General features: G+C 50.1%; 1 protein-coding gene across 4 annotated transcripts in view; it reads left to right on the top strand.

The window, feature by feature from the left end:
- Positions 1-24,385, top strand: part of LOC111155500 (FERM domain containing 4A) — a 307,805-nt gene that overhangs the window by 243,030 nt on the left and 40,390 nt on the right. For all 4 annotated transcript variants that reach the window (XM_022515665.1, XM_022515664.1, XM_022515666.1 and 1 more), the window contains exons 12-14: positions 2,106-2,182; positions 8,246-8,384; positions 14,143-14,284. In XM_022515665.1, coding sequence (XP_022371373.1) covers positions 2,106-2,182; positions 8,246-8,384; positions 14,143-14,284 — 358 coding nt within the window. The remainder of the gene's footprint in view (positions 1-2,105; positions 2,183-8,245; positions 8,385-14,142; positions 14,285-24,385) is intronic.

Below are 24,385 nucleotides of genomic sequence, written 5' to 3' on the forward strand. Positions count from 1 at the left end.
AGCGCTTCCTTTGTGCTGATAGCATGTTGAGGATCTGTTGCTTCTACCTTAGAAGGGTGTTATTGCCCTTTTATAGATGGGGAAACAGGCTGGAGGAGATGCTGTCGCTTGCCTAAGGTCAAACAACGTGGATCCAGGGACCCTGCATTCACCCAGATGCAGTCGGACCCCAGGGCGTGCGTGCCTGGCCACTGCATCCAGTAGACTTACTACCTCCGGTCTAGGAGGTCAGTGTCTGGGGTCTGTTAGATTGGGCGTTTTTGTGTCTGGCAAAGTTCAGGTGGAATGTCTATAAATATCTAACAGCGGGGAAGGGGGTTGGTCAGAGAGGAACTTAAGGTATTTCATTGAGGGATTGAGCTTAGCAGAGCATCCAACAGGAGCATGAGACTCAGATCTGTGACTTGAGTAATGGACTCTGCTCAGGTGAACTTTCATCCGTGACCTCACACACAGCTGTCTGAGCCAAGGTAGGGCTTTGGGTCCCTTGCTTGCTTTGAGAATGTCTCTCTACCCGCTTGCTTGGGATCAGCACTAAAGGAAAAAGAGAAGTACAGTTTTCCTTGGGCTTCAGAGCAAAATGGTCTTTGAACTGTGGACCAAAGAGTCGTAAGAGTAGATGACCTCCTTCCTATTACGCAGACAGAATAATTGTCACGTGCTGCAGAGCAGGTCGTGAAAAGAAAAGAATGCGGCCGTTCTTGGAGCAGGTTTTCTTCCAGCCCAGTTCCACGAAGGGGTGGAGTCCTTTGGCCAAGACCTGACTAGTGGGCGTGTCTGGGTCTGGAAGGGGAGGGTTGACAGGGCACAGGGAAATCACTATCCCATCTCTAGGAGGCAAATATGGGAGTAGGTCAGGGAGTGTCAGGAGCCCCAGCCGAGAGGACTGGGTTGTGGGGGAGGCTAGGAGGAGACCCTAAAAAGCACATGCCTCAATGCAGTGCATAAGAGAAGACCCCAGGGAGGCATCCGCGGCTCCCAAGATGAGGAGGAAGCACAGGATTCCCGTTTTACCCTACTTTGGGCAAAATCAACTCAAATTCTAGGTGCTTAGAAGGAGCTGCGGAATGCATCAAACAGAAGCATAAAGAATAGAAATACAAATGTGTATGCACATAACTTTAACCTCTTTTGACATTTTCCAGAGGGTTAATTAACTTTCTTTTTCTTCCGATGAAAGGACCCCACCCCCCTCTCGGAACTGCTGCTCTAATCACTCCCAGACCCTGCAGTTTCTTGTTAACAGGCTCCCTCGTGCAAGGAGGAGTGCCCACCAGAACCCCGAGGGCACGCATTGGGCAGTGGGAGGAACTCGCTCCCTCCCACTTCGCAAAACGGCCTCATTTCGACCTCCCCCTCTCTGATGGCAGCCAGCCCCTGGCGGCAGCGTCCCGCCCGCTGCCGGACTCTGGATTTGCTCTGTGCTGCGGAAAGAAGCAGGGGCTTGACAAGCTCATATTGATATCTCGAGTTGCCTGCCCCGAAATAAGGTTCCAGCAGCCCCCACCCTTCTCGGGGAAGCTTCCCGAGCCAGATCGCCTGGGCGAGTCCAAGCTCTTACACATTAGTGGGCAGGAAGTGGAGTCCCGATGGGAGGCTGGGAATTTGACCGCCTTCCCATTTCAGCACTGGAGGGAGGAAGCTCAGTTCAGCGCTGCGCGCAGATGGCTCCCGCTCCCCTCTGAGCGCGCCCCTGCTCCCCGCTCCGCAGCTCGCCCTGCCAGCGCCCCCGCTTGCCCCCGCTCGCCCGGTCTTTGGAGGGAAAAGTCCGCGGAGCTGGGCACGGTCTTGGGTAAAGCAACAAAGGCAAAGCAGAGGGGAACAACTTGCAAAGAACTTGTTTTGTTCCCGTTAAGAAACCTGCAGGAAAATCCACACCCACGTTGCCGGGTTTTGAATTGGAGAGCAGCAGTGTGTGTGTGTGTGTGTGTGTGTGTGTGTGTGTGTGTGTGTGTGTCTGCACCAAGAGGCGGAGGACTTGCAAACAACTGTGCGGTCTCTGCTTTGATAAGGAAGCTGCCAGCTGTAGAAGTTAAGCAGCAAAGCGAGGAGGAGAGCCCTGAGCCAAGCACTCCTGAACGTAAACCGCATTGTTTTCTGTCCAGATATTCCAATGGAGGCAGTTGGAAAACCTGTATTTCAGAGAGAAGAAGTTTTCCGTGGAAGTTCATGACCCCCGCAGGTAAGCCAGGAAAGTGCTTTTCTGCTGGGAGTGTGTGGCCCAGCTGGCATGTTATTTGTATTATTATTTTCATGCTGTCATTGTTCATCTTGGGGAACGGAGAGCGGGGAGAGGGCGGTTGCCCATGGGGAGTGCCCTCCAATCTGACTGTGAAGCTTTGTTTTGTACTAAATATGTCGATAGATGCTGTGGGTCCAAGTGTGCTTTGCATGTGCGCGGGAGTATGTGTGTGTGTGTGCACGTGCGCTTGCACGCCTGTGTGCATGAGAGGAATTGGCAATTCTGAGATCATCTCCTCAAGCTACACGTGTTCGGTGTTCGTGTGTGGTGTCTTGGCATGCCGGGACGTTTTAGGGTGGATGGATGGCACTTGAGCGGGTGGTGGCCTGAGTCCTTTTTGGGAGCCTGTGCCAGAGGAGAGTCTGAAGGACAGCTTGTCAGAGCTTCTGAGAATGTTTCAGGGAGAACAGTTGGCATGGAAAGGAAGCTATACCTAAAGTGTGAGCTTGTTTGGTTCCCTGAGCTGTGATTTTCGGGGGTTAGTGTTGTGGGTGGGTGTTGAAAGCGAGAGAGTTCTTTTTCTCCCCACCTCACATTGTGTCGCAGGGAGCACTCGCGTAAAAAGCTGTGCTAAGTCAGATGCCAAACAATAGGGTCCCAGTTTGGAATGCAGCAAGCCCTGCGTGGAAGGTTCTCGGCGGCACATACTGGCTGCTTTTCCTCTCTTTGTCTGCCGGCAGTCCTGGACTTAGAGGCAGCTCAGAAACAGCAGCAAAATCCCCTGACAACGGGCCTGACACCTAAGGATAAATTGCTTTCAGGAGGTCCAGAGAGGATTTACTAGGAAGTAGTCCTAGGAAGATGGTGAAAAGTCAGACTCTATGGAGGAGCCAACAGGACATTTAGGTACCATGGATGCCCCAGCCTTGGCCTGCCAAAGAGAAGGTGGCCTCAGCCGCCCTCACACATGGCCTCTGAGCAGCCCAAACAAGCCTCTTTGCCTCCCAGAGAGCTCTCAGAACAGGATGCTGGCCCCCCAGTCAGAGGGCTGAGCTGGGGCAGTGTCTCTGCTCCTGCCACCAGCGATAACCCAGCAGAGCTGACAGGCCACCCTGCCCTGCCATTGTAATCTGTGTGACACAGTCACTCCGCGGAGGGGGAAGGCTCAGCCCACGCCCCTCGGTTCCCACACAGCCAGCAGGTGCAGAACGTGGTGGAGATCCAGTCTGCACAATCAGATGAAGGCGGCGACATTAGCAGAGGAACGACTTGTGCAGCATTTCTTGGGGTCCTTGGGGGTGTCTCGGGCTGGAGAGGCTGCCTCGCAGAGCAGGAAGCCATCTGTGCAGAGTCCTGTGGGGGTGAGACAGACGCTGAGAGTAATACTCCAGCCAGGCTTTTGCAGGCAAACTGCAAACTGAACCAGACCAGTCTCAGAAGCGCAAGGGGAGGGAAAAGTTCTTTGTGACAAGAGTGAGATGCCCAGTGAGTCAGAGCTAGAAAGGGGTTGCCTGACAGGATGAAACCCGGGGACTGGGTCATCTAAGGGGCTGTGCCTCAGGACAAGAAGGAGGTACTGCTAGCTTCCTGTTCTACATGTGGGGAAACTGAGGCACACAAGAACCAAAGTCACCTGCTCTAGGTTGTAAAAAGCTGGCCAAGTGGTCCAAGAAGAATTTCAACCCAGGGAGCCTGGCTCCACAAACCACCGGCATCCCTGCTGTGTTCAGCACAACACACTGGGGCCCGAGTGTGGGGCCGGGTGGCACGGGCCATAAATACTGAAGGTGGCCAGCAGCCGGACTGGTCGGGGCAGTTCCTGAGGAGGAGAGATTCTGAGCCGAACCCCAAAGCATGACTAGGATTGCAAGCTGAAGGTCGGCCCTTGGGGGGGATGAAGGCTTCATTGGGTGGTGTCAGAAGAGAGGAGGGAGGTGCCGGAGGCTGGCAACGCACGGAGTGTGATCACCTCTCCCCCAGGAAAACAGCCCTCTGTCAGCCTAGAGGCAGGGCGGGCAGGGAGGGAGGCCAGGACGGTGTCTGCCCTGATGCTTTAAAGACGGCTTCTCCGTGTGTGCACCGGGTTGCTGCTGGCACAGTGCCTCTGCTCTGCCCTGAGAGTTTCCCCTCCTGCGGCGGCAAGCAAGTGCTCTTCCCACGGCCGCAGGGTGCTCCTTCCAGTAACCACCATGCCCACGGCTGTTGCCAGGTTTGTTTGGAGCAGGGAAGACGAGTCTGGTTGACTCTACGTTGGGGTGGTCCCAGCCAGGAAAGGGGGTCTGAACCAGAGTGATGGGAGAGCAAGTACGGAACAGGATCCAGTCCTAAAGGGGCCACCGATGGGACACGGTAGGGACGGGGCATCAGCCCAGGCAGAGGGTGCGTCCTTGATCACGGGTCCCAGGTGGGACCATAGAAGGTAACCTTAGACCCCTTAACTCGATACCCACATGGATTCTGTGGTTCCCTGGGCTTGGCAAATCCTCCGTTTCTAAGGTTTAGGCAAAACAGAAGTTGGTGGGCTGGGAAGAGCCTGAAGGGAAAGATGTGGAGAAGAGATAAATTACTAATGGAGCAGGAGAAGACTCAGTGTCTGGTATGGTTTCCAGCAGAACCTTCCAGACCTGGCCAGCCCCTGAACCCTTCCTCCCTTGCCTTCCTTACAGGCCAAGCACCTGGCCTCTACCCACTCATGCTCTCACTCAGACACACTCCCAGTTACTTTCCATTTCTTTTATTTTTTTAAAGGATTTTATTTATTTATTTAACAGAGATCACAGGTAGGCAGAGAGGCAGGAAACAGGCTCCCTCCTGAGCAGGGAACCCCATGCGGGGCTCCATCCCAGGACCCTGGGATCATGACCTGACAAGTAAGAGGCTTTAACCTGCTGAGCCACCCAGGCACTCCTTACTTTCCTTTCTAATTCTGCTTTTCAGGGAGAAAAGATAACACTTCCTCCCAGGAGCTGCCATGGGTGTAGAAGCCAATGTGGGAGCTCTGATCAGTTTCTTTTTACTTGTCCAAAGACCTGTGGGGCTGCTGCTCCTGACTCTTGCTGGCTCCTTCCCCATTATCTTCAACTGTGTTCTCTCTCAGAGCTGGCGTTTTCTCCTGACTTTTAACTCAAGTGAGGAATTACTGTGCCTAGAATCAGTAGCAGTAATGAGCCACCAGATTTGAGTTTTTCCCTAAAAGTGGGTCTGAAGAAGACCCTCTTTTTGGTCTTTAGCCACCAAGATAAAATCATGGGAACAGCTCTAGATTTTCTTCCAGGGAAAATGTGTCATTAAAAAAACGATTATTTGAGAGTTTCTTCTAAATTAGATATCTTAGGGGCACCTGGGTGGCTCAGTGGGTTGAGCCTCTGCTTTCGGCTCAGGTCATGATCTCAGGGTCCTGGGATCGAGCCCCACATCGGGCTCTCTGCTCAGCGGGGAGCCTGCTTCCCCCTCTCTCTCTCTGCCTGCCTCTCTGCCTACTTGTGATCTTTCTCTGTCAAACAAATAAATAAAGTAAAAAATAAATAAATTAGATATCTTAAACCTGAGAACACTCTTCTCTCCTGATGTTCACATCGGATACCCAGGCCCCACCCCAGCACCTTGCCCCGTGCGCATGTGAGTGTGTGTGCACGCACACACACACGCACGCATGCAAACGCATTCTCCAATTTCATTTGCAGAAAGCATGATCCTGTCACTATTTTTTCCCCCAACACCATGGATGTGGCAAATTATGTTGGGACCCACATTTCCCACTTGTTACCATCTGATTGCCTCTGTGTACCCCAGATTTATGCCTTACCTGCTCCATAAATATGTGTGTGTTGGTGGGATAATGTGGAAGATGGGCTACACTGCTTTCTACCATCGCTCTCTCTTTATACCCAGCCTGCCAGCTGACTGAATTTGAAATTGATAACCAGCTCTTTCAAGGAACACTGAGTTAGAGCAGTGTGAGAAGTCCAGACTCCCTCGGGATGTCCCACAGGCTGTGGCCTTGGTGATTAGAACAGAATTTACTTATCCTTCACCATAGGCAGTATTGCCTGCTTAATAAAGGACATTGTCAAAGGCTTTTCCTGTTTCTGAAGTTTGTCTTGGCCCAGTGCCAGGAGCTAAAGCTCAGAAAGGACTGTCCAGTGACCTTGAATGACCCATCTTATCCCAGACAAGACAAAGGCTTGGACAAATTCTGAACCCTAAGGAGCCAGTAAATAAAAAGAATAGCATTATTCATGATAGCCAAAATATGGAAACAACCTGAGTGTTCATGGAGGGATGAGCAGATAAAGACATGGTGATGTGTGTATAGACAATGGAGTATTATTCACCCATAAGAAAGGAGGCCATCCTGCCTTTGGCAGCCATGTGGAATAACATGGATGACATTATGTGAAGTGAAATAAGCCAGACACGGGGGAAAAAAAAAAAAAGAACCGCATGATCTCATGCATATGTAGACTCTCAAAAATCAAATATGTAGAAGCGGAGAGTAGAAGGGTGGTTACCTGGACCTGGGAAGAGCGGAAACGAGGGGATGTTGGTCAGACGTACAAAGTTGTGGTTATGCAGGATGAATAAGCCCACGGAGCTAAGCTACAGCATGGGGACTGTAGTTAATGATGCTGTACTGAATCCTGGAAATGAACAAAGAGTAGATCTCAGGGGCTCTGGAGACAGATAAATGAAGTCATGATCTATGTTCATTACCTTGAGAGTAATAATCATTTCACTATGTGTATGTGTATCAAATCCTCTCATACACCCGAAATAGAATTTTTTCAGTTTAAATTCGAGCTAGCATTGAGCGCAGCACTGGTTTCAGGAGCAGAATCCAGTGATTTTATGACCCACACGCAACACCCGGGGTTTATCCCAAGAGCCCTCCTTAATGCCCATCACCCTTATAGCCCTCTCACCCAGCTCCCTTCCAGCAACCCTCCGATTGTTCTCTACTCTCAGAGCCTCTTAATGGATTGCTTCCCTCTCTGTTTTATCTTATTTTTCCCTCCCTTCCCCTCTCTTCATCTGTTTTGTTTCTTAAATTCCACATTGAGTGAAGTCATATGATATTTGTCTTTCTCTGACTTACCTCACTTAGCATAACACACTCTAGTTCCATCCGCACTGTTGCAAATGGCAAGATTTCTTTTTTTTTAAATCACCAAGCAATTCTCCATTATATAAGGAGCCAAGAGAAAAGCAAAAAGGAACTATTGGAACCTCATCAAAATAAAAAACTAAAGCGCAGTGAAGGAAATAATCAACAAAAGTGAAAGGCAACTGAAGGAATGGGAGAATATATTTGCAAACAACATATTAGATAAAGGGTTAGTTTCTGAAATATATAAGGAAATATAACCAAATAATCCAGTTAAGAAATGGGCAGAAGACATGAATAGACACTTTTCCAAAGCAGACATCCAGATGGCCAACGGACACATGAAAAGATGCTCCCCATCGCTCATCAGTGAAATGTAAATCAGAACCACAATGAGATATTACATCACACCTGTCAGGATACCTAAAATTAACAACTCCGGAAACATAGGTATTGGTGAGGATATGGAGAAAGGGGAACCCTCTTATACTGTTGGTGGGAATGAAAACTGGTACAGCCACTCTGGAATAGTATGGAGGTTCCTTAAAAAGCTAAAAATAGATCTACCCTGTGATCCAGCAAATGCACTGCTAGCTACTTATCCCAAGGACACAAAAATGCTGATTTGAAGGGACCCATGTACCCCAATGTTTATAGCAGCAGTGTCCACAAGAGCCAAATTGTGGAAAGAGCCCAAATGTCCATTGACTGATGAATGGTTAAAATGCAATTTTTATTAAACAATTAAAGAGATAGCCTTTTCCAGCTAGTTTCCCTAAGTGTGTGTGTGTGTGTGTGTGTGTGTGTGTGTGTATTTGCGTATTTGCGTGTGTGTACGCTCCTCTGTCCATTTATGCAAGGGCTTTTAGATCCCTTGGGTTATCAGTAAAAGCTGTCAACTGGTCCCTGGAGTCCTGCATCATCGACATGGTTGAACCTTGTGATTCTTGCCGTCCCAGGGCTTCAGTGACGAGGAGGACGTTTGGACACAGTGGCATTGCGGTGCATACGTGGTACGCATGTCCAGCTTTGATCAAGTCCATCTGGGCTATGGCCATTAGCCAACACCAGTTCTATCTGGACAGAAAGCAGAGTAAGGTAAGTCCTTCTCCAGGGACTGGGAGGGACTCCGTAATGACTAGCCCTTTTATCACACCGCTGGCCTGCCGGAGGGCACCCTAGGGCCCGTGTTTCCTAGTTGAGGGATTGGGAATTAGGTGGGTGGGGCTGGCCTTGTGTCCCTCGCCCTGAGACGTGTGCAGGTTTGGACTTGCCTTTCAGTTATGGGCGGGAGGAAGGAGACAGCTCTTCCCGGGGGCACGTTCCACGCGCCTTGATTAGGGGGCTTGGGCCCAGCCATGGTTGCAGCCTCTTGAACCATTTCCTGTAGCCAGGTAGGGCCCTTTTGAGGAATTCAGAGTGTGCTTCTGAACCTCAGGAACTTCTCCCGGGAACAAGCCGTCAAGCCCTTTATGGTGTTTAAACAGTGGCGTATTGTTTTCTTTTTGAGAGGGGGAAAAAAAAAAGCAACCGTTTGCAATTAATAGACACCATCTAACTGTTTAGGATAATTGCTGTGAAAGTGCTTCAGGCTTTTCCAACTGCCACCTCCATTTTTTTTTTTTTTTTTTTTTAAGTCAGAACTGGAAACATTTAAAACAAAACAAAACAGCACCAGCACCACCCAGCCCTGCTTCCCTAAGGTAGGCCTAGAGCCTCAGGCCTTGGTAAACAGTCATCCTCCAAGGGAGATCTGACCCAGCCCCTGTGCAGACACACAGGTGCATTTCCCGGCAGGTGGGAGAATGACGTCTCCTTGGTTCACACAGGGCTTCTGTCAACACTCGGCCCCCTCTTCCTCCAGCCCCTGTCTGCCGTGCTGCCTTGCCTTCCCCCTACGAGCTGTTCTCCTTCGAGAGCTCTCTGCTGAAGAGCCCCATCGGGATGGGTCTTGCCCCTTTCCCAGGATCCTGCTGGCTTGGGGAGGAGGGGTTGCAGAGTTATGGAGGGAGCTGGCATTGGCCCCTGGGAGATTTTGTCCCATCATGTGGGCTCTCCGGAGGTGAGAAGGTGGCCGGACCCTGGCTTGACTGGGCCTGAGATTCATCAGATCTGTCCCCTCTTGGATACTTACGACTTCTTCTTCTGCCTTATTTTCTGTCCGGATGGAGTTGCTCTTTCCCTGGCTTGGGAAGTGGAGGGAAGAAGAGACCTTGGCATCTAGTGGGAGGAAGGAGAAAGATAGTATGAAAATAGGAGAAAAGGAAACAATCTCTCAACTCATAATTCAGTTTCAAATCCGAGCCCTTCCTGTGTAGCTGTCACTTTCTTCTTTGTAACACGTTTTTCTCCTCTGCTAAGTCTTCTTCCTGACCCCTTTTTTGGTCATTTTCTGGGGTGAATGGGCACAGAGTGGGGGGGTGGGCTGTTGTTAGGCATAATGGGAGCATTCCACAGCTTTCCTGGTGATGATGGACATTGGCACAGGGATTTGAAGCCTGATTAGATCAAAAGAAACAGGGCCAAAGCGTTTTGACTCATGCTTTAGATTGAGACGGTGGGTGGGTGTCAGCATTTTGCCCTCGGGTCGCTGGAGGTCCAAACCTTAAAATGCGGACTCCAACCTCTGCATTGTTTGGGAATGGGTGGTAAGGGGTAGAGACCTTGGCAGCCCTCCTGAACCCCACTGCCAGTTCCTCCTGTGGGCAGACCCCCCACACACTGTTAGCACAATTTTGAAAGGAGAAGACAAAGTGTATCTCACCCTTAGCTTAATGCATTAGTGGTTTGAGATCTTCCGCTTCCACTGCCAGACTTGTTCTTTGCACTGAGGGTCTCTTGGGTAACACAAGAGGCCCATTAACAAGGCCTTCTTTCTTCCCCATTTTTGAAGATGGTTTTACTCTGCAGTTGAAGAAGCCTTACCAACCAGGCTTAGAGAATAGCCCTCTGATCAACTTCAAAAAGTAATTATCAAAGATCATTTATTAACAGGAAGTGCCTTTTAAAAGGCCAAACATGTGCCCATAGCAATAGGGAAATTTCAGCTGTCCTTCTCAGTGACCCCTGGGGGACCGAAGGAAATATACACCCAGAAGCAGGAGAATTTTCCCCCAGTAAGCTCTGAATGCTCAGACACTCCAGAGCCCTTGCGTTTCTCGTGAGAACACATTCTGCAATCCACAGTGGCAAGGGGGAACAAACTGTCCCACATGGAAGCCCAGGGACTCTGTTTCCAGTTCTGTGAGCCTAGGCAAGTCTCCGTTGCTCCTGCTTAGCTTCCCCAATTAGAGAACAAGAAAGGAAATGCAGAAATTATTGACTGGCCCGATGACATAGTGTGTGTGAAATCGCTTGAGATATGTGCTGTCTTTTATTATCAGCATCCATCCACCATACTGTTCCCTGGCCAACACTTGCGTAAAGGTTAAGTTCTTGCGTAAAGGTTAAAGCTTCCCAAATGAAGTCAGAGAGGAGAAAATTCCCCTTAGGAAGTACGTTACAACACCTTTCGCTTCTGGAATGTCGTTCTCTGTACAAAGGTGATGTGATCCATCTCTGGTGGGCAGAATGACCTCTGCTGAGTGATGGCCGACAGGCCTGGGACGAGCTGCAAAATATTTCTGAGCAACCGGTGCTGGCTGGCATATGGGCCGTTGCTTCACACCCCGCTGCCCCGGGCCATGCCAGCCATTCCGTTCTCTGAAGTGCTTCGGCAGGGCCCGGGCCTCCCAAGTGATGCTTATCAGCCCCAGAGACAAGTGCGGTCTAGTGGTCTGAGTCAGCGGGGGTGGGGAGGCCGAGCAGTCTCGGGTTCTTCCCTGGTACTCAGGCATTTTCCTCTTTCAGGAACCTTGTCCAAATCCTGTAAGAACAGCTCTCAGTCTCTCTCTCTCTTTCTCCCTCTCATTCACACATACAGACACACACACACATACCACACCTTCCATCACCAAAGACAGAATGGAAAGAGCCCCCATTGGTTGGTTTCCTGTGGCTCTTGCAGAATGAAGGGGGCTGTACAGGCACCAGTTACAACTGGCAACTTGTATTTCCTGACCCCAAGCATCCTAGCAACCTCTGAAGCCCAGAGCCGAGGACTGTCTTGTTGACTTGGGGGGAAAATATTTGAAAGCTGGAATTGTGGAGAGTAAACCTTAGATGCCTCTCTTCTGAACTCAGAGTGGGGACTTCTCAAGTTGGCCTCCAGTCCAGACATCTTTCCTTCTTCTCAATAGTTTCTTTCTTTTTTTTTTTTCCTTATCCATCTTCCTCATTCCACCTAGATGAGAGCCAGAGTGACAGCATGGTAGGGAACAGCGCAATCGGGTGACAGTATTAAAACTCAGTAGGGCAAGCCCCTCAAAACACAGAGCTCAGAATGTTGGAGGGTCTTTTAGGTTGTCCCAAAGGCTTGACTCTCCCCGTCTGTACTCACTCCTCTTAGCATTGCTCTTTGCACTGGGTCTTTTGGGTCATTGTCTTATTTCCATTTGGAGAGAAGCTAGTAATTTCCTAAAGCTTCTAAGAATCCAGTCTCTCTTGGGAAGGGTATCTCTTGGTCCCTTTTCCATATTTGGGTTTTTGCCTCTCAGATCCATCCGTGGTGGGAGTGAAGGTTGTGGGGGGAGGGGCATGTCTTCCATGTGATTAGGGAGAGCCCCCAGGTTGAGCCATCAATCTCACCTCATTTTAGCAAATTACTTCCAGGCCCTGATTTGGATCTTTTCCTAGTTCAATTCCAGTAGCTTTTCCATGTATTATCTAATTTAGTCCTTACCACAACTCTGCCATGTGAGTTTTAAGAGCTCCCATTTTACAGACAGGCATCTGAGTATCAGACAGGCTGAAGGTCATGGCCAAACAGTGGTGAACTGGCCAGAGCCAAGATTCCAGTCCAGATCTTTCTGACTTCAAAGCCTGGACGCCTCCCCGCCACACTGAGTTGTTCTCTGTCTCCATGAGTCATTAAGTAGCTACAAGCGACAGCTCCTTTTATTCAAGTGTGGGCGTTGGTGAAGAGGAGTGCTACAGAAAGGAATGGGTGTGCTCCCTCTGCTTGCTCAGAGGGTGAAGCTCAACCAGCTGGGCCCGTGGTCCTGTGCTTTATTTGCGAAATGAAAGGCACTTCCTGCTTCTTCCTGCACCGCCCCCCCCCCCCCCCCCCCCCGCCACCCCCAGCCAGAGCACTGCAGGGTCCCTGGTGGCCCGGCTTATATCCTGAGCAAGTAGGCCCCTGACCTGAGGAAAGTGACCTGGATCTGAGTGCAGGGACATTCAGAGTCAAGGTCAGAAAGGAGACATCAGTCAAGGAAGGACCAATGGGATGACATGCATACCCGGAGAACAAAACAAGCAAAAACATTGCATGTTTCCTCAGTCCCTCAGACGCTCTTACAACAACAAGAAAGTGCTCAGCTGTCGGAAGACCTGATCCTTCATCAGTGTCAGTGTGGAGACCAGAGGAAGGGCAAAGCCATGGGGGTTCAGAGAGCCTCTCTGCTGGGCAGCACAGGGCACCTGGGCAGAGGACGTCAGTAAGGAAGAATGGGCTGCATCTACCCACCATGCCATGCCCCCCATATCTGCCCTTTGCTGGCTTCTCCTGTGTGGGGGACAGACTTGGTCTCACACACAGGGCTGTGGTGGGGGATGGTTGGATGAACACACATGAAGGGACTGAAAACCTCAGTTTTGGACGTCACCTGGTTCCATCGGTATTCGGGCTATAGCCAGTGGCCACGGAAAGACCCCTCAGCAAATGTATGGGTGGTACTAGCATTTACGGTGGTTTTCATTAAGTTCATGCTGTGGGGAAAGCCTATTGCCTTAAGCACGATCACAAAAATTGATTTCTTAAAGGGAGGAAAAAAAACCCAAACATCAAACATCAAACAGGTGTAGGAAATGCAAACCCATTTTCATCTACCGAGGGCAAGTAACTAAAAAGGTAGCTTTGTGAAAAACTAACACTTTTAGGAATATGATTGTGGTAACAGAGGACTTTTCTAATTAATCCAGCCCGATGTTATTCTTAGCCAAGGCAGGCCAATTAATAAGCAGGATAAATGGAGTGGAGCTTTAAGTAGAATCTGAAGACTTTGGAGAGCACAGTTAGGTATCAAAATAGAAGCAGAGCATGGTGTCGGTCACTTATTGGCGGGACCTGAGTGTCCATGGGAGCAGTTGTTCCAGCAGCTTCTACACTGTAGACATGTTCCTCGTACGTCTGGAGCAGGATCACTTGCCAGCCCTCTGAACATTTCATGGCCATGTGGCTAACACTGTAAGGAGTTGAAATCCCCTCAGAATATACTGGAACTTCACAAATCTGTTTCACATACATCTTCTGTCATTCATAAAGCTGAAAATTTTTTTTTCTCCTTTAAACATAAACTATGATCATTGCTATTTATTGAGAGCTGTGTCCTAGAAGGGGGGCGGCATAGGGGAGCCCTTCCGAAGCCTGACTTCCTTTGACCCTAACAGAACCTTCAGTGGTAGGTAGTGGTTTTTTCCCATTTTATAGTTGGGAATAATGAGGCTCAGTGAGATCAAGGGACTTTCCCCAAACCAGGACTCTGATGCGGTCCATCTGCCACCAAAGCCCCTGTTCTCGGCACAGCAGAGCCTGTAGAATAGCTTGGAAAACGCATCAGTGTCTACACTCTAGAGCCACAGGCCCTGCAGAGAGTTTCAGTATGAGGGATGGGGTCCGGGAACACACACCTAAAAATGCTACAAGCCAGGCCGTTAGTCCATTTGCTAAATCTCAGGAAGACAAGCCCACGAGTGATAACCTTTCTGTCTCCCAGGTGAACACCTCTTTGTAACCCGGCTGTCTTTTCCACTCTAGTCTAAAATCCATGCCGCACGGAGCCTGAGCGAGATCGCTATTGACCTCACCGAGACAGGCACGCTGAAGACCTCCAAGCTGGCCAACATGGGGAGCAAAGGGAAGATCATCAGTGGCAGCAGCGGGAGCCTCCTGTCGTCAGGTAAGCCAGCTCTTGTTGGAGAGCCGCCGAGTGGGGAACGTGGGAGATGCTGTTGCCGACACATGACTCCCACCCCACAGTGGCTCCGGGGAAGACTGGGGAGCGGCCGCCGCTGAGGGCACAGCTTGGCAGGCTTGCCAGGAGCTGGCTCCGGTTGTGAGACCAAGTTTCTGAGCCAAATAGGCATCTGAGAAAACTGCCAAAAGTGCCAAAGGGTGGAGGGGAATAAGAAGCAGCAGAACCCTGCTGTGTGGGAACGACTGTTGGCCCCGTACCTCTCCTCAGGCGCCCCCCAGAGCTTTCTGATGGGTGAGGGTCAGGAATGTCAAGTCCAAGGACAGGGTGGGGTGTGTTCATTTGTGTGTCCTTAAAGAAGAGTTAGATGGAGGAGGGGCTGAGGCGGGCTCCTGATGCAGAGCAACACTGCATGGTATTCTCAGGAGAACTCTTCAGGACCCTAGAAGGCACAGAAACTCTTGGCCTTTGCCCGGAGAGTCTTGCGGTCACCAAATGTGGTGTAGCAGGGAGAGCAGTAAGAGCCCCCAGCAAGTCATTCTGTCATGGGTGTGCGAGGGATGGATGAGTCCTGAGGATTCAGATGGGGCGGATGTCCAGAATAGGGATGCCTTTCGCTTTAGTGAGAGGAAGGAGGGCAAGGTTTGAGGACCCCAGGAAGAGGGAGGGAGGCCATCATTGTTTGGAAATGTTAGAAAGTAACTAATGCAGGTCAGTCCCCAGGCTACACCATCAAAGGCTGATTGTTCTTGGAGAAAGTATACCCTTGCCTCAGCGCCATGAAAAGGAAGCAAGAAGTCTTTGTCCAACCTCATCTTCCAGAGTGTTTGTTCTTTCTTCTTCTTCTTTTTTCTTAAGATTCCTTCCTGTTCTAGCATTCTAGGAGCTGCCTCTGAATATTATGTCCGTAGTGTCACCTTTGTTCTATACCTGTTGGAACATCCCTCCGTCTTTGATGACCCCGCCCCATGGGGGGTGGTGCTTAGGGAGGCCCCGCCCCGTGCAGCCCACCGAGGCCCCGCCCTTCACACGAAGCCTTTCCTTCTCCACTGCTCTCGCTTCCACCCCTGGTGATGAGATTCGGGATGAGAACCATAGCACCTTTATTCACGGAGCCATCCTGCCTGCCCGGATCTCGTCTCCTGCCTCCCTTGGCTTGGTCTAGATTCTTCCACCCCTCACGACACTTCCCCTTTGTTGCACCTTCCGTATTGTGTTTCTCTCCTAGTTTTCCGTTTTCTTTTCCCCTGGCACTTCCACAGTTATAAAAGGATGGAAGTGAAAATATCACCAAAGATAAACAAGCAAGCATGAGCAGTGGAAAGTGATTATGTCTTCATAAGAATAAAAACCCGTCAGTCCCCAGGGTCTTTCCTAGAATCACGTCTACTGACTGCACACAGCAGCAGGGAGGAGGAGGAGGAGAGCCCGTGGAGGAGGAGAGCCTGAAGCGGTTTAGGTGGCTTCTAGGCCGGCTGAGTGCAGTCAAAGCCAGGAGGAAATGTGGGCCCAGAGGATGAAGGGAAGGATATGCCCTGCCTGGCGTAGGAGGCCCGTTTACTGGGGCGGGGTGGGGGGGGGGGCTCATGGAGCTTCAGCTCAGAGGCCCACACAGGGCATGCCGTTCAGAGGCCTTGGGAGGGCCCATGTATTTTTGTGAACATGACGCGTTTTGCATTCTTTGCTTTCTCACCTTGAAGTGTAGATGACACACAATGTGACACAATGTTAGTTTCAGGCATACAGTGTAGTGATTGGTCTGAGGTCTGCTGTGCTCCCCGCAGGTGTGGCTCCCATCTGTCACCCTGCGACACTAGTACCATGGCATCGACTATATTCCACGTGCTGTCCATTTCAGCCCTGGGATGTACTTATTTCACCACTGGAAGCCTGGACCCCCCCCCCCCTCCCCTTCACCTGTTTTGCCCCTCTCCCCGCCCCCTCCCCTCTGGCGACCACCAGCTCTCTGTATTTTTGGATCAGTTTCTGCTTTTTTGTTTGTTCGTTTGTTTTTTAGATTTCACATGTAAGTGAAATCATATGGTATTCATTTTTCTGACTTACTTCGTTTAGCATAGGACCCCCCGAGTCCACCCATGTTGTCAGAAATGGCAGGCTCTCATTCTTTCTTGTGGCTGAGTAATACTCCATCGTGTGTATACACCACATCATCTTTATCCATTCATCCATCAGCGGACCTTACATTGCCTCCATACCTTGGCTATTGTAATAATTGCATTCTTTTCCTCAAATGAAGCCACCAATATAAGCTTATAAGATCTCCCTCTGCCAGGTCACCATGGGGTTCACCATATACCCCTCCCTGCCTCAGAGTCTTCAACATGTTTTCATCAGCACAGTGAGCCAAATGATCGTTACTTCTGAGGCCTTGAGGTTTACAGCGAGCACTGTAAAGAACATTGCTGTCTTGTATTGAAGAGGGTATCCTACAAAGCCCCAGACCCCTGGGGTTATAGCCACTCTCAGCCCTCTGCTGAGTGGCGGACGGCAGAGCCAGCACCAACCCCTGTGTTTGTACTCTAGACACTTCTAACCCTCGTCAAAGCCCAGAGTCTGAGATTAGAGTCTGGATTGATCTGCCCACTGTCCTCCTCCTCCAGCCACACAAGAGCCCAACTTATCCTTGAGGCTCAATGAGGTTTGCCTCCCTGCTGTGGTTTCATATCCACTTGGAAATCTGGGTACTTTCTGAATTTGGTCTGGTTCTATCCCAAAGGACAATGGATTCTTGCAGCCTGGGGCTTCTCAAACTCTAGGTGCATCAGAATCACTTGGAGGGCGGTTCAAACACAGAGAGCTGAGCTCCAGCCCCAGGGTGTCTGACTCTGCGGGCCTGGGGTGAGCCTGAGAATTGGCCTTGGTAACAAGTCCCTAAGAGATGCCAGTGCAGCTGGTCTGGGGCCCACACCTTGAGCCCCTCTTCCTGCTGAGGGAGCAATAAAAGCCTAAGGTGACAGGGTTGCTCAGGAGCACAGAACGCAGGGGTCCCCGCTTCCAGACCCATGTCTTGGGCTGTCTCCTCTGACTACTCCTGTCAGCCTCTGTGGGCACCATGCCAGTAACCTACCAGAGCCACGGACCCGGCTGCGCCTGGGAACCCCAAGCCTCCTGACCTAGAACGGACATCAGTCAGTCATCAGCCAGTGAGATCCAGGCATCTAAAGGATTAGAAAGCAGTCCATCTGTGACTGCCCCCAGCCTGATAGAATAATAGAATAATATCAAATAAAGCATCCTCATACCAAAATATTTTTTAAGATGTTATTTATGTATTTGACAGAGATCATAAGCAGGCAGAGAGGCAGGCAGAGAGAGAGGAAGGGGAGCAGGCTCCCTGCTGATGGAGAGCTTGATGCGGGGCTTGATCCCAGGACCCTGGGATCATGACCTGAGCCTAAGGCAGAGGCTTTAACCCGCTGAGCCACCTAGGTGCCCCTTTATACCAGAATATTAAAGTGATTTTCAAATGGGTGGTAATTTCGCTTCCGGGGCCCCAGGCTGAGCTGTTGGGAAGTTGTTGGAAGCAGCCGAAGACCTTGCTGTCCCAGCTTTCATTGGGGCAACATCCGTGGGCACGGACCCCCCGGACTCTCTCCTCGCCCACTCTCTGCTACACCGCAGTGCAAGAGGAAAGCCCCAAGAGAAGAGAAGCCCAGAAAGTAGGAGGCGACCAGACCAGGCAGCCACTCAAACCCTGCCCAGTCCTGCCAGCTGGAGCCGGAGGCCACTCGGAGGCTGAGAGTCCGTGGGGAGGTTTCCCTCCTGTGACTTAGAAAGACCATGCAGGGAGAGATCCCCCACAGACAGGAATAGAGGCCATCAGTTAACAAAGGGAATCTCGAGTGTCCGCAAATCCGGTCATCACTCCCCCTGGGGCTGCTGATTGCTGGCCCTCCGTCTGCTGCCCTCACCTGGAAGGGAGGGTTTCCCCGCCCCCCATGGTGAGGACATCCAGCTGGCTTAAATAGCTCCCCAGCTGGCTGGTGTCCCCCTTGGTTCTGTTTGTCCTTCAGTGTCCTTTTGCCTAACTGTTCCTTGAGAATTCCTGAGTGATGTGCTCCCACAGATGGCCAAGGCACTGCTTTCCCAGGAGCACCCTGATTTTAAACGCTCTTTTTATTACATTTGCCAGACCCCATGTTCTACTTTGCATTTAGAAAACACGATGCAGGGGCACCTGGGTGGCTCAGTCGGTTAAGCCTCTGCCTTCGGCCAGGGTTATGATCTCAGGGTCCTGGGATCAAGCCCCACATCAGGCTCTCTGCTCAGCAGGGAGCCTGCTTCCCCCCCCCCCCCCCCTCCCTCTCTCCCTATTTTTGATCTCTCTCTGTCAAATAAATAAAAAAAAATATATTAAAAAAAAAAAAAGAAAACACGATGCATCTAATTCGGTATCCTATAAGGTCAGTTAGTCTTTCTCCTTCACCTACTGCCTTATGCTAAGAAAGAAAGAGAAGGAAAGAAAAAAAAGAAAGGTGTCTAGTAAATATTCCTTGAAAATATTTTGAGAAATGAATTTTCATTTTAAAATCCCTTTTTCAGGGGCACCTGGATGGCTCAGTCCGTCAAGCCTCTGACTCCTGGACTCAGCTCAGGTCCTGATCTCAGGGTCATGAGTTTGAGCCCTGCCTTGGACTCTGCTTTGGGCATGGAGCATACTTTAAAAAAGAAAAAAGAAAATGCTTTTTTCTACTTCTAGACCAGTGCCTGACATCCAGTAGATACTCCAAACAGGATTTTTAAAAATGTTTTAATATTACATTTCCATGACTTACTTCTAACTGGAAATAGTACCTTTTGAACCCCTTCACCCATTTCTCCGACCCCGTCTCTGGCAGCCACCAGCATGTTCTGGGTATCTGTGAGCTTCAGTTTTTTGGGTTTGGGTTTTTCAAGTTCCACATAAAAGTGAGATCATACAGTATGATATTTGTTTCTCTCCTTTGGGCTTACTTCCCTTAACAGTGCCCTCAAGGTCCATCTGTGTTGTCCCAAACAGCAGGATTTCATTTTTTTTTTTTTATGGCTAGTACTCCATTGTCATCCAGTCATTGGTGGGGTGTCTCCCTACCTTTTCTGTTGTAAGTAATGCTGCAGAGAATGGAGGGGTGCATGTATCTTTTTGAGTTCGTGTTTTCATTCTTTCCGGATAAACACCCAGAAGTGAATACTAGATCGCAGAATAGTTTTGTTCTTAGTGTTTTTGAGAAACCTCCATACCGTTCCCACAGTGACTGCACCAGTTTGCATTCCCACCAACAGTGCACGAGGGTCCCTTTTTCTCCACATCTTTGCCAACTCCTGTTGTTTCTTCTCTTTTTGGTTTTAGCCATTCTGACAGGTGTGAGATGATACCTTGTCGTGGTTTTTATTTGCATTTCCCTGATGACGAGTGATGTTGAACAGCTTTTCATGTCTATTGGCCATTTGCATGTCTTTGGAAAGATGTCTAATAAGATCCTCTGCCCATTTTTTTTTAAAGATTTTATTTATTTATTTGACAGAGATCACAAGTAGGCAGAGAGACAGAGTGGGGTGTGGCAGTGGGAAGCAGGCTCCCTGCTGAGCAGAGAACCCGATGCGGGGCTCGATCCCAGGACCCTGGGATCATGACCTGCGCTGAAGGCAGAGGCTTAACCCACTGAGCCACCCAGGCATCCTCTGCCCATTTTTAAAATGGATTGTTTGTTTCTTTGCTATTGAGTTGTATGGGTTCTTGATTTATTTTGGATACTAAGTCCTTAATCAGTTATACGGTTTGCAAATCCCTTCCCCTATTCAGTAGGTCACCTTTTCGTTCTGTTGACGGTTTCCTTTACTGCGCAAAAGCTTTTAGTTTGATGTAGTTCCGCTTGTTCATTTTTACTTTGGGTGCCTTTGATTTTGGTGTCAAATCAAAAAAAAATCCCTGACAAAACCATTGTCCGTGGTGTAGGGTTATTGAAAGCAGAACCAGAAGATGAGTAGTAACAACCCTTCATGTGCTGCATTCTAAGAACCTTCGGTGTTCCTGGAGCGTACGGCATCTTGGGCCTTGCCTCGGATTGTCCCGACATTCTCCCTCGGATTGTCCCGTATCGCTGTGTACCCAGGCATCAGACCTTGAAAGGTTAATCTTGTCAGATCAGGCTCCTGTTGCAAATAGCACGCATCCTTGCTGTCTTCTATCCACTTTTTCGCCCCGGTCTATACCCGGATTGTGGTGTGGCTGGGCTGTGTAACAACAATGCGGTATCACTGTGGGGTGAAAACCTTTTCTAGCTCCCCAAGCTTTGCTGGGTACTATACACAACATTTTAAAAAGTGAGAGTCCCTCTCTTCAGAGTGCTTCACACTGTTTATTGATGTTAACAGAGATAAAATATTTCTAGGCCCTTAGTAACTTTGAGGGTGATTTTCATATTTAACTAAAGACATGTAAATACCTTTAAAATTACAGGTATCCCGTACTTGGTATCTGAGGTATGAGTTGCTAGAGAAACAGAGCAGGGTCATTGCTATGTATGGAAGAAGTTGGGAGTCCACACTCGCTAATGCCCTGAGCCAGTGGCTAGTTTTCAAAAAGAAAGGGTCCCACATAGTTGAAATGATTTATGAGGGCTTAGGGCCCGGCCCCCTAAATTCTTCGACGGTGATGCATAGGGCCCTGCTGTGTTAGGTCTGTAGGCCCCTGTCCTAGTAGACACCCTTAGAGGCAGTGAGCTGTCTGAGCCCAAGACGCAAGGCCTGTGTTGGACCAAAAGGAATCTGCCCGATCCAACACTGAATGTGATACAGACCACGTGAAGGTTATGGAACCCTCATCCCGAATCCGTCTGTGGAGGGGCCTGGCAGCCAGGCTTGAAAAGGATGTGAGGACCCTTGTCCCCAGAACACATCAGCTGAGAGATGGTGTGGTCTTCCCAGAGTCCCTGGAAGAAGGGACATTGAGGCAGCGCTGGCACCAAGGCAGGCCGCAGAGACATATGCCCTGCCCTCTGCAAGCTTGACTCTGCCTAGCGGGTGCCCCCGAGCCTGCGGACGGACTGACCGACTGCTGCAGGGCCGGGAAATGGGGGCCCTCTCTCCACTGTGGCCTGGGACAGCCAGCACCGTTCCTCCCCCTTTGTGGCCTTGGCTCCTCTGCACTCAGGTAGCAAATCTGCGGAGGTTCAGAGGCCGAGAGGACAGCTGTGGGCTCAAACCAGCCAGTGCCCATGTTCTCCGAGTTAAAAAAAAAAAATCCGAAATCTTTTTCTGTGGGACTTCAAAGGGTTTACACCTCTCTTCCCTTCCCCCATTTCTTGAAATCTCAAAAACAAAAACAAAACAAAACAAAACAAAAAAATAGATGGGAGAAGAGAAAAAAATGTAGCCACAAAACAGAAACCTGAAGAGCCCCTGTGCTTGTGCCTGTAGCGGTCCGTGCCTGGCCTCCCGCACCAAGTGACAGTGGGAGGTGGCAGAGGAGTGGGCCTTGTTTGGAGGCTACACCATCGGGGAACAGAGCTGAGGCCCGCAGGCATGCGGGGGCGCTGAGCCAAACAGGGTTTTGCTCTCAAACTATTTAAAGAAAGTGGTGGAAACTGACTTGGAAGTGTTTTGAGGCCCCTGTGGCTTGTTGCGGGAGCCTCCCAAACCATAAAAAAAAAAGGTACTGTGTGTCCTCTCTTCAAGAGATGAAACCATGGGACTGCTGCTGGCCTCAGCCACCCATTTGCTCCAAAACAAAGGGCTGTGTTGTGTCTATAAATAGGAGTGAGGCTGTGTGATTAACGAGATGGTGATTGAGTCATCATTGTGATCAGCAGGATTGCAGAGAATGTGGTGAGGGAGGGATCTTTGGTCTAAAACATCCCCCCCCAAACCCTGCGGTGTGTGTTCGTGCCCCAGGCCGATGCTTTCCTTCCTGGGGGCACTGCGTGCCGAGCTGGGGCCCTCGCACCACCTGGGGTCTGTCTGCAACTATTACTCACCCTTTCACACATTCCCCTTCTCTGGGGCTGGCACTTCCTTCCATTGTTAGGAAGTTTATTAATAACTGATACAACAATGAACATGCCAACATCTGACCTCGCTCCCCACCGAGATTTGATCTGATCGCATCAGCCAGCCTCAAGGTCACGGCTGTTCTCTTCTCAGAGCATGCTGCCTGGCGCTGGTAGGGGTCTCATTGTCTTTTGGTTTGTTCGGGGTTTTCTGTCCACTTCCCGTCTTGCCTCCCCTCAGTCTCTCCTCTCCAGTGTGTCTCTCACCAGCCCCTTAAAAGTCTCTGTTACCAGCTCCCTGCCGCCTCTGCTTTTGGGTCTGGGGATGAGCAGGATTCCAGGGGCTTTGATTTTGCTCAGAACCTCGGCGCTCTGCAGGCGGGCACAGCCCCGCAGGCCCTGCCAGACGCCTGGGGCTCTGCCAGGCCATGTTCCTGCTGGACTGCATGACCGAGGTCGGCTGAGAGAGCTCCTTCTCTGTGGGATGGATTTTTCTGGGCTTGCTGGTGTAGGATGGGCCAGAGTCGAGACTGACAAAAAGGAAGAACAGTTGTCCCTTTCTGATCTCAGATGAGGGAGGGGAGGCCTAATTAAATCATTTAAAGTGCTCTATTTCTGCCCTTGGGTGCTGGTGCTCAAGGAATTGCTCTGCCTGGGAAAGAGAACCAGAACAGAGGAACCGTGGATGACCTGAGTGAACACCGCTCAGTAATGAGATTCTAAATATTGGAAAGATAAGTATCACTATGGCCTCTTCTAGGCACCGCTCTGTTCCCGTTTAGGCCAGCCCTCCCGATGCTGTGCGGGAACCAATAGAGTCTGGGAACTGCAAAATTAGGCCCCCTCCTTCCACAGTACAGGAAAGGGAAATCGTTCGACTCGCTCGTGAGCAGTAGGTTCAGATAGAGATCGCACTTCGTGGTTTTACTAGATGCTGCTGCTAATTTTTATAATTAACTGTTCAGACCTGACCCTCCCCCAGTTCTGTTTGTCCTCATCACCCGTTGGCACACGGGCCCCGAGCAACGAAGCAGCCACCCGGTAGACCTCGGCCGGAGACCCCCGGCTGCCGTCAGAGCTTCCGCTTTTCCACAGAGCCTTCACGTCGCTGCTCTTGGAAGTGAACCACTTTATTTTTATAATTCCTGAGCCTGAATGGCGAGTTGTCCAAGCACACGTTTTACATATTAAAATCACATTTAGTTCTCAGAGGCCATCTCCAGAGATGACAACATTTTCCTTAAAATCTGCAGTGTGACATTATTTCCCAGGGTCTCGTAGGACATCTTTTATGGAAGGAACTCATCGTTGAGGATTTGTAAGGGAAATGAGTATCTCTTCATCATGAGAGAGAGTTCAAACTTTCCCTCGTATTTATTCCTGAGGTGTCTGCCGAAACTTTTCCTTACAGCTTTTATGGATCTGCTGAGAATATCCTCCTCCTCCTCCTTTTTTTTCTGCCCACCCCCCACGTCCCCAAAGGCTGAAACAGATAGATTGTCGTTTCCTTCCCTGACTTTCAGGACAACGGATTTCTTTCTTCTTTAGGGTACTATTGGTTTCAAATTTCCCCTCTTTTCAAAGAGGAAAGCACCCCTTCTGTCTTCTGAGATCAGCGGGCTAGTCACCAGATTTCCATCTGCATCCAAACAGATGAGCCACAGTTCCTGACAACATTCTCTTCATAGGATGCGCGTTCATATCCGGCGCTGAGTGGCCGAGGGTCTTTGCAAAGCTTGGAGCAGATTCTCCATCACAGCTGAATGAGGATATCCTTCCATGTGTTTGCCGGCTGGAGGGGAGCTGCTGTCCCCCCGCCTCCCCCCACATCCTGCCCCCGGCCACCAGCTGCCCACGGGCTGAAGTCTGGAGTTCCCCAACTGGGAAATAAGAAAGTGGTGGAGGCTTTTCCTCCAGAGGTAGCCAAGCAGATTTTCACCACATCTCCACCAGTGACCTCTGCAGAGTTGGCCCCACAGGGTCAGTAGTTCTCTCCGAAGATGTCCCGATACACACCGAAAGCGACTCTGTCTGACCGTTGAGCACAATAGGCAAGAACTCTCTGACTCTGGCTGGATGGATAGGAATTGTCTTCTTG

This window comes from Enhydra lutris, unplaced genomic scaffold (assembly GCF_002288905.1).
Source record: "Enhydra lutris kenyoni isolate GAN:26980312 unplaced genomic scaffold, ASM228890v2 scaffoldscaffold42, whole genome shotgun sequence".
NCBI lineage: Eukaryota > Metazoa > Chordata > Mammalia > Carnivora > Mustelidae > Enhydra > Enhydra lutris.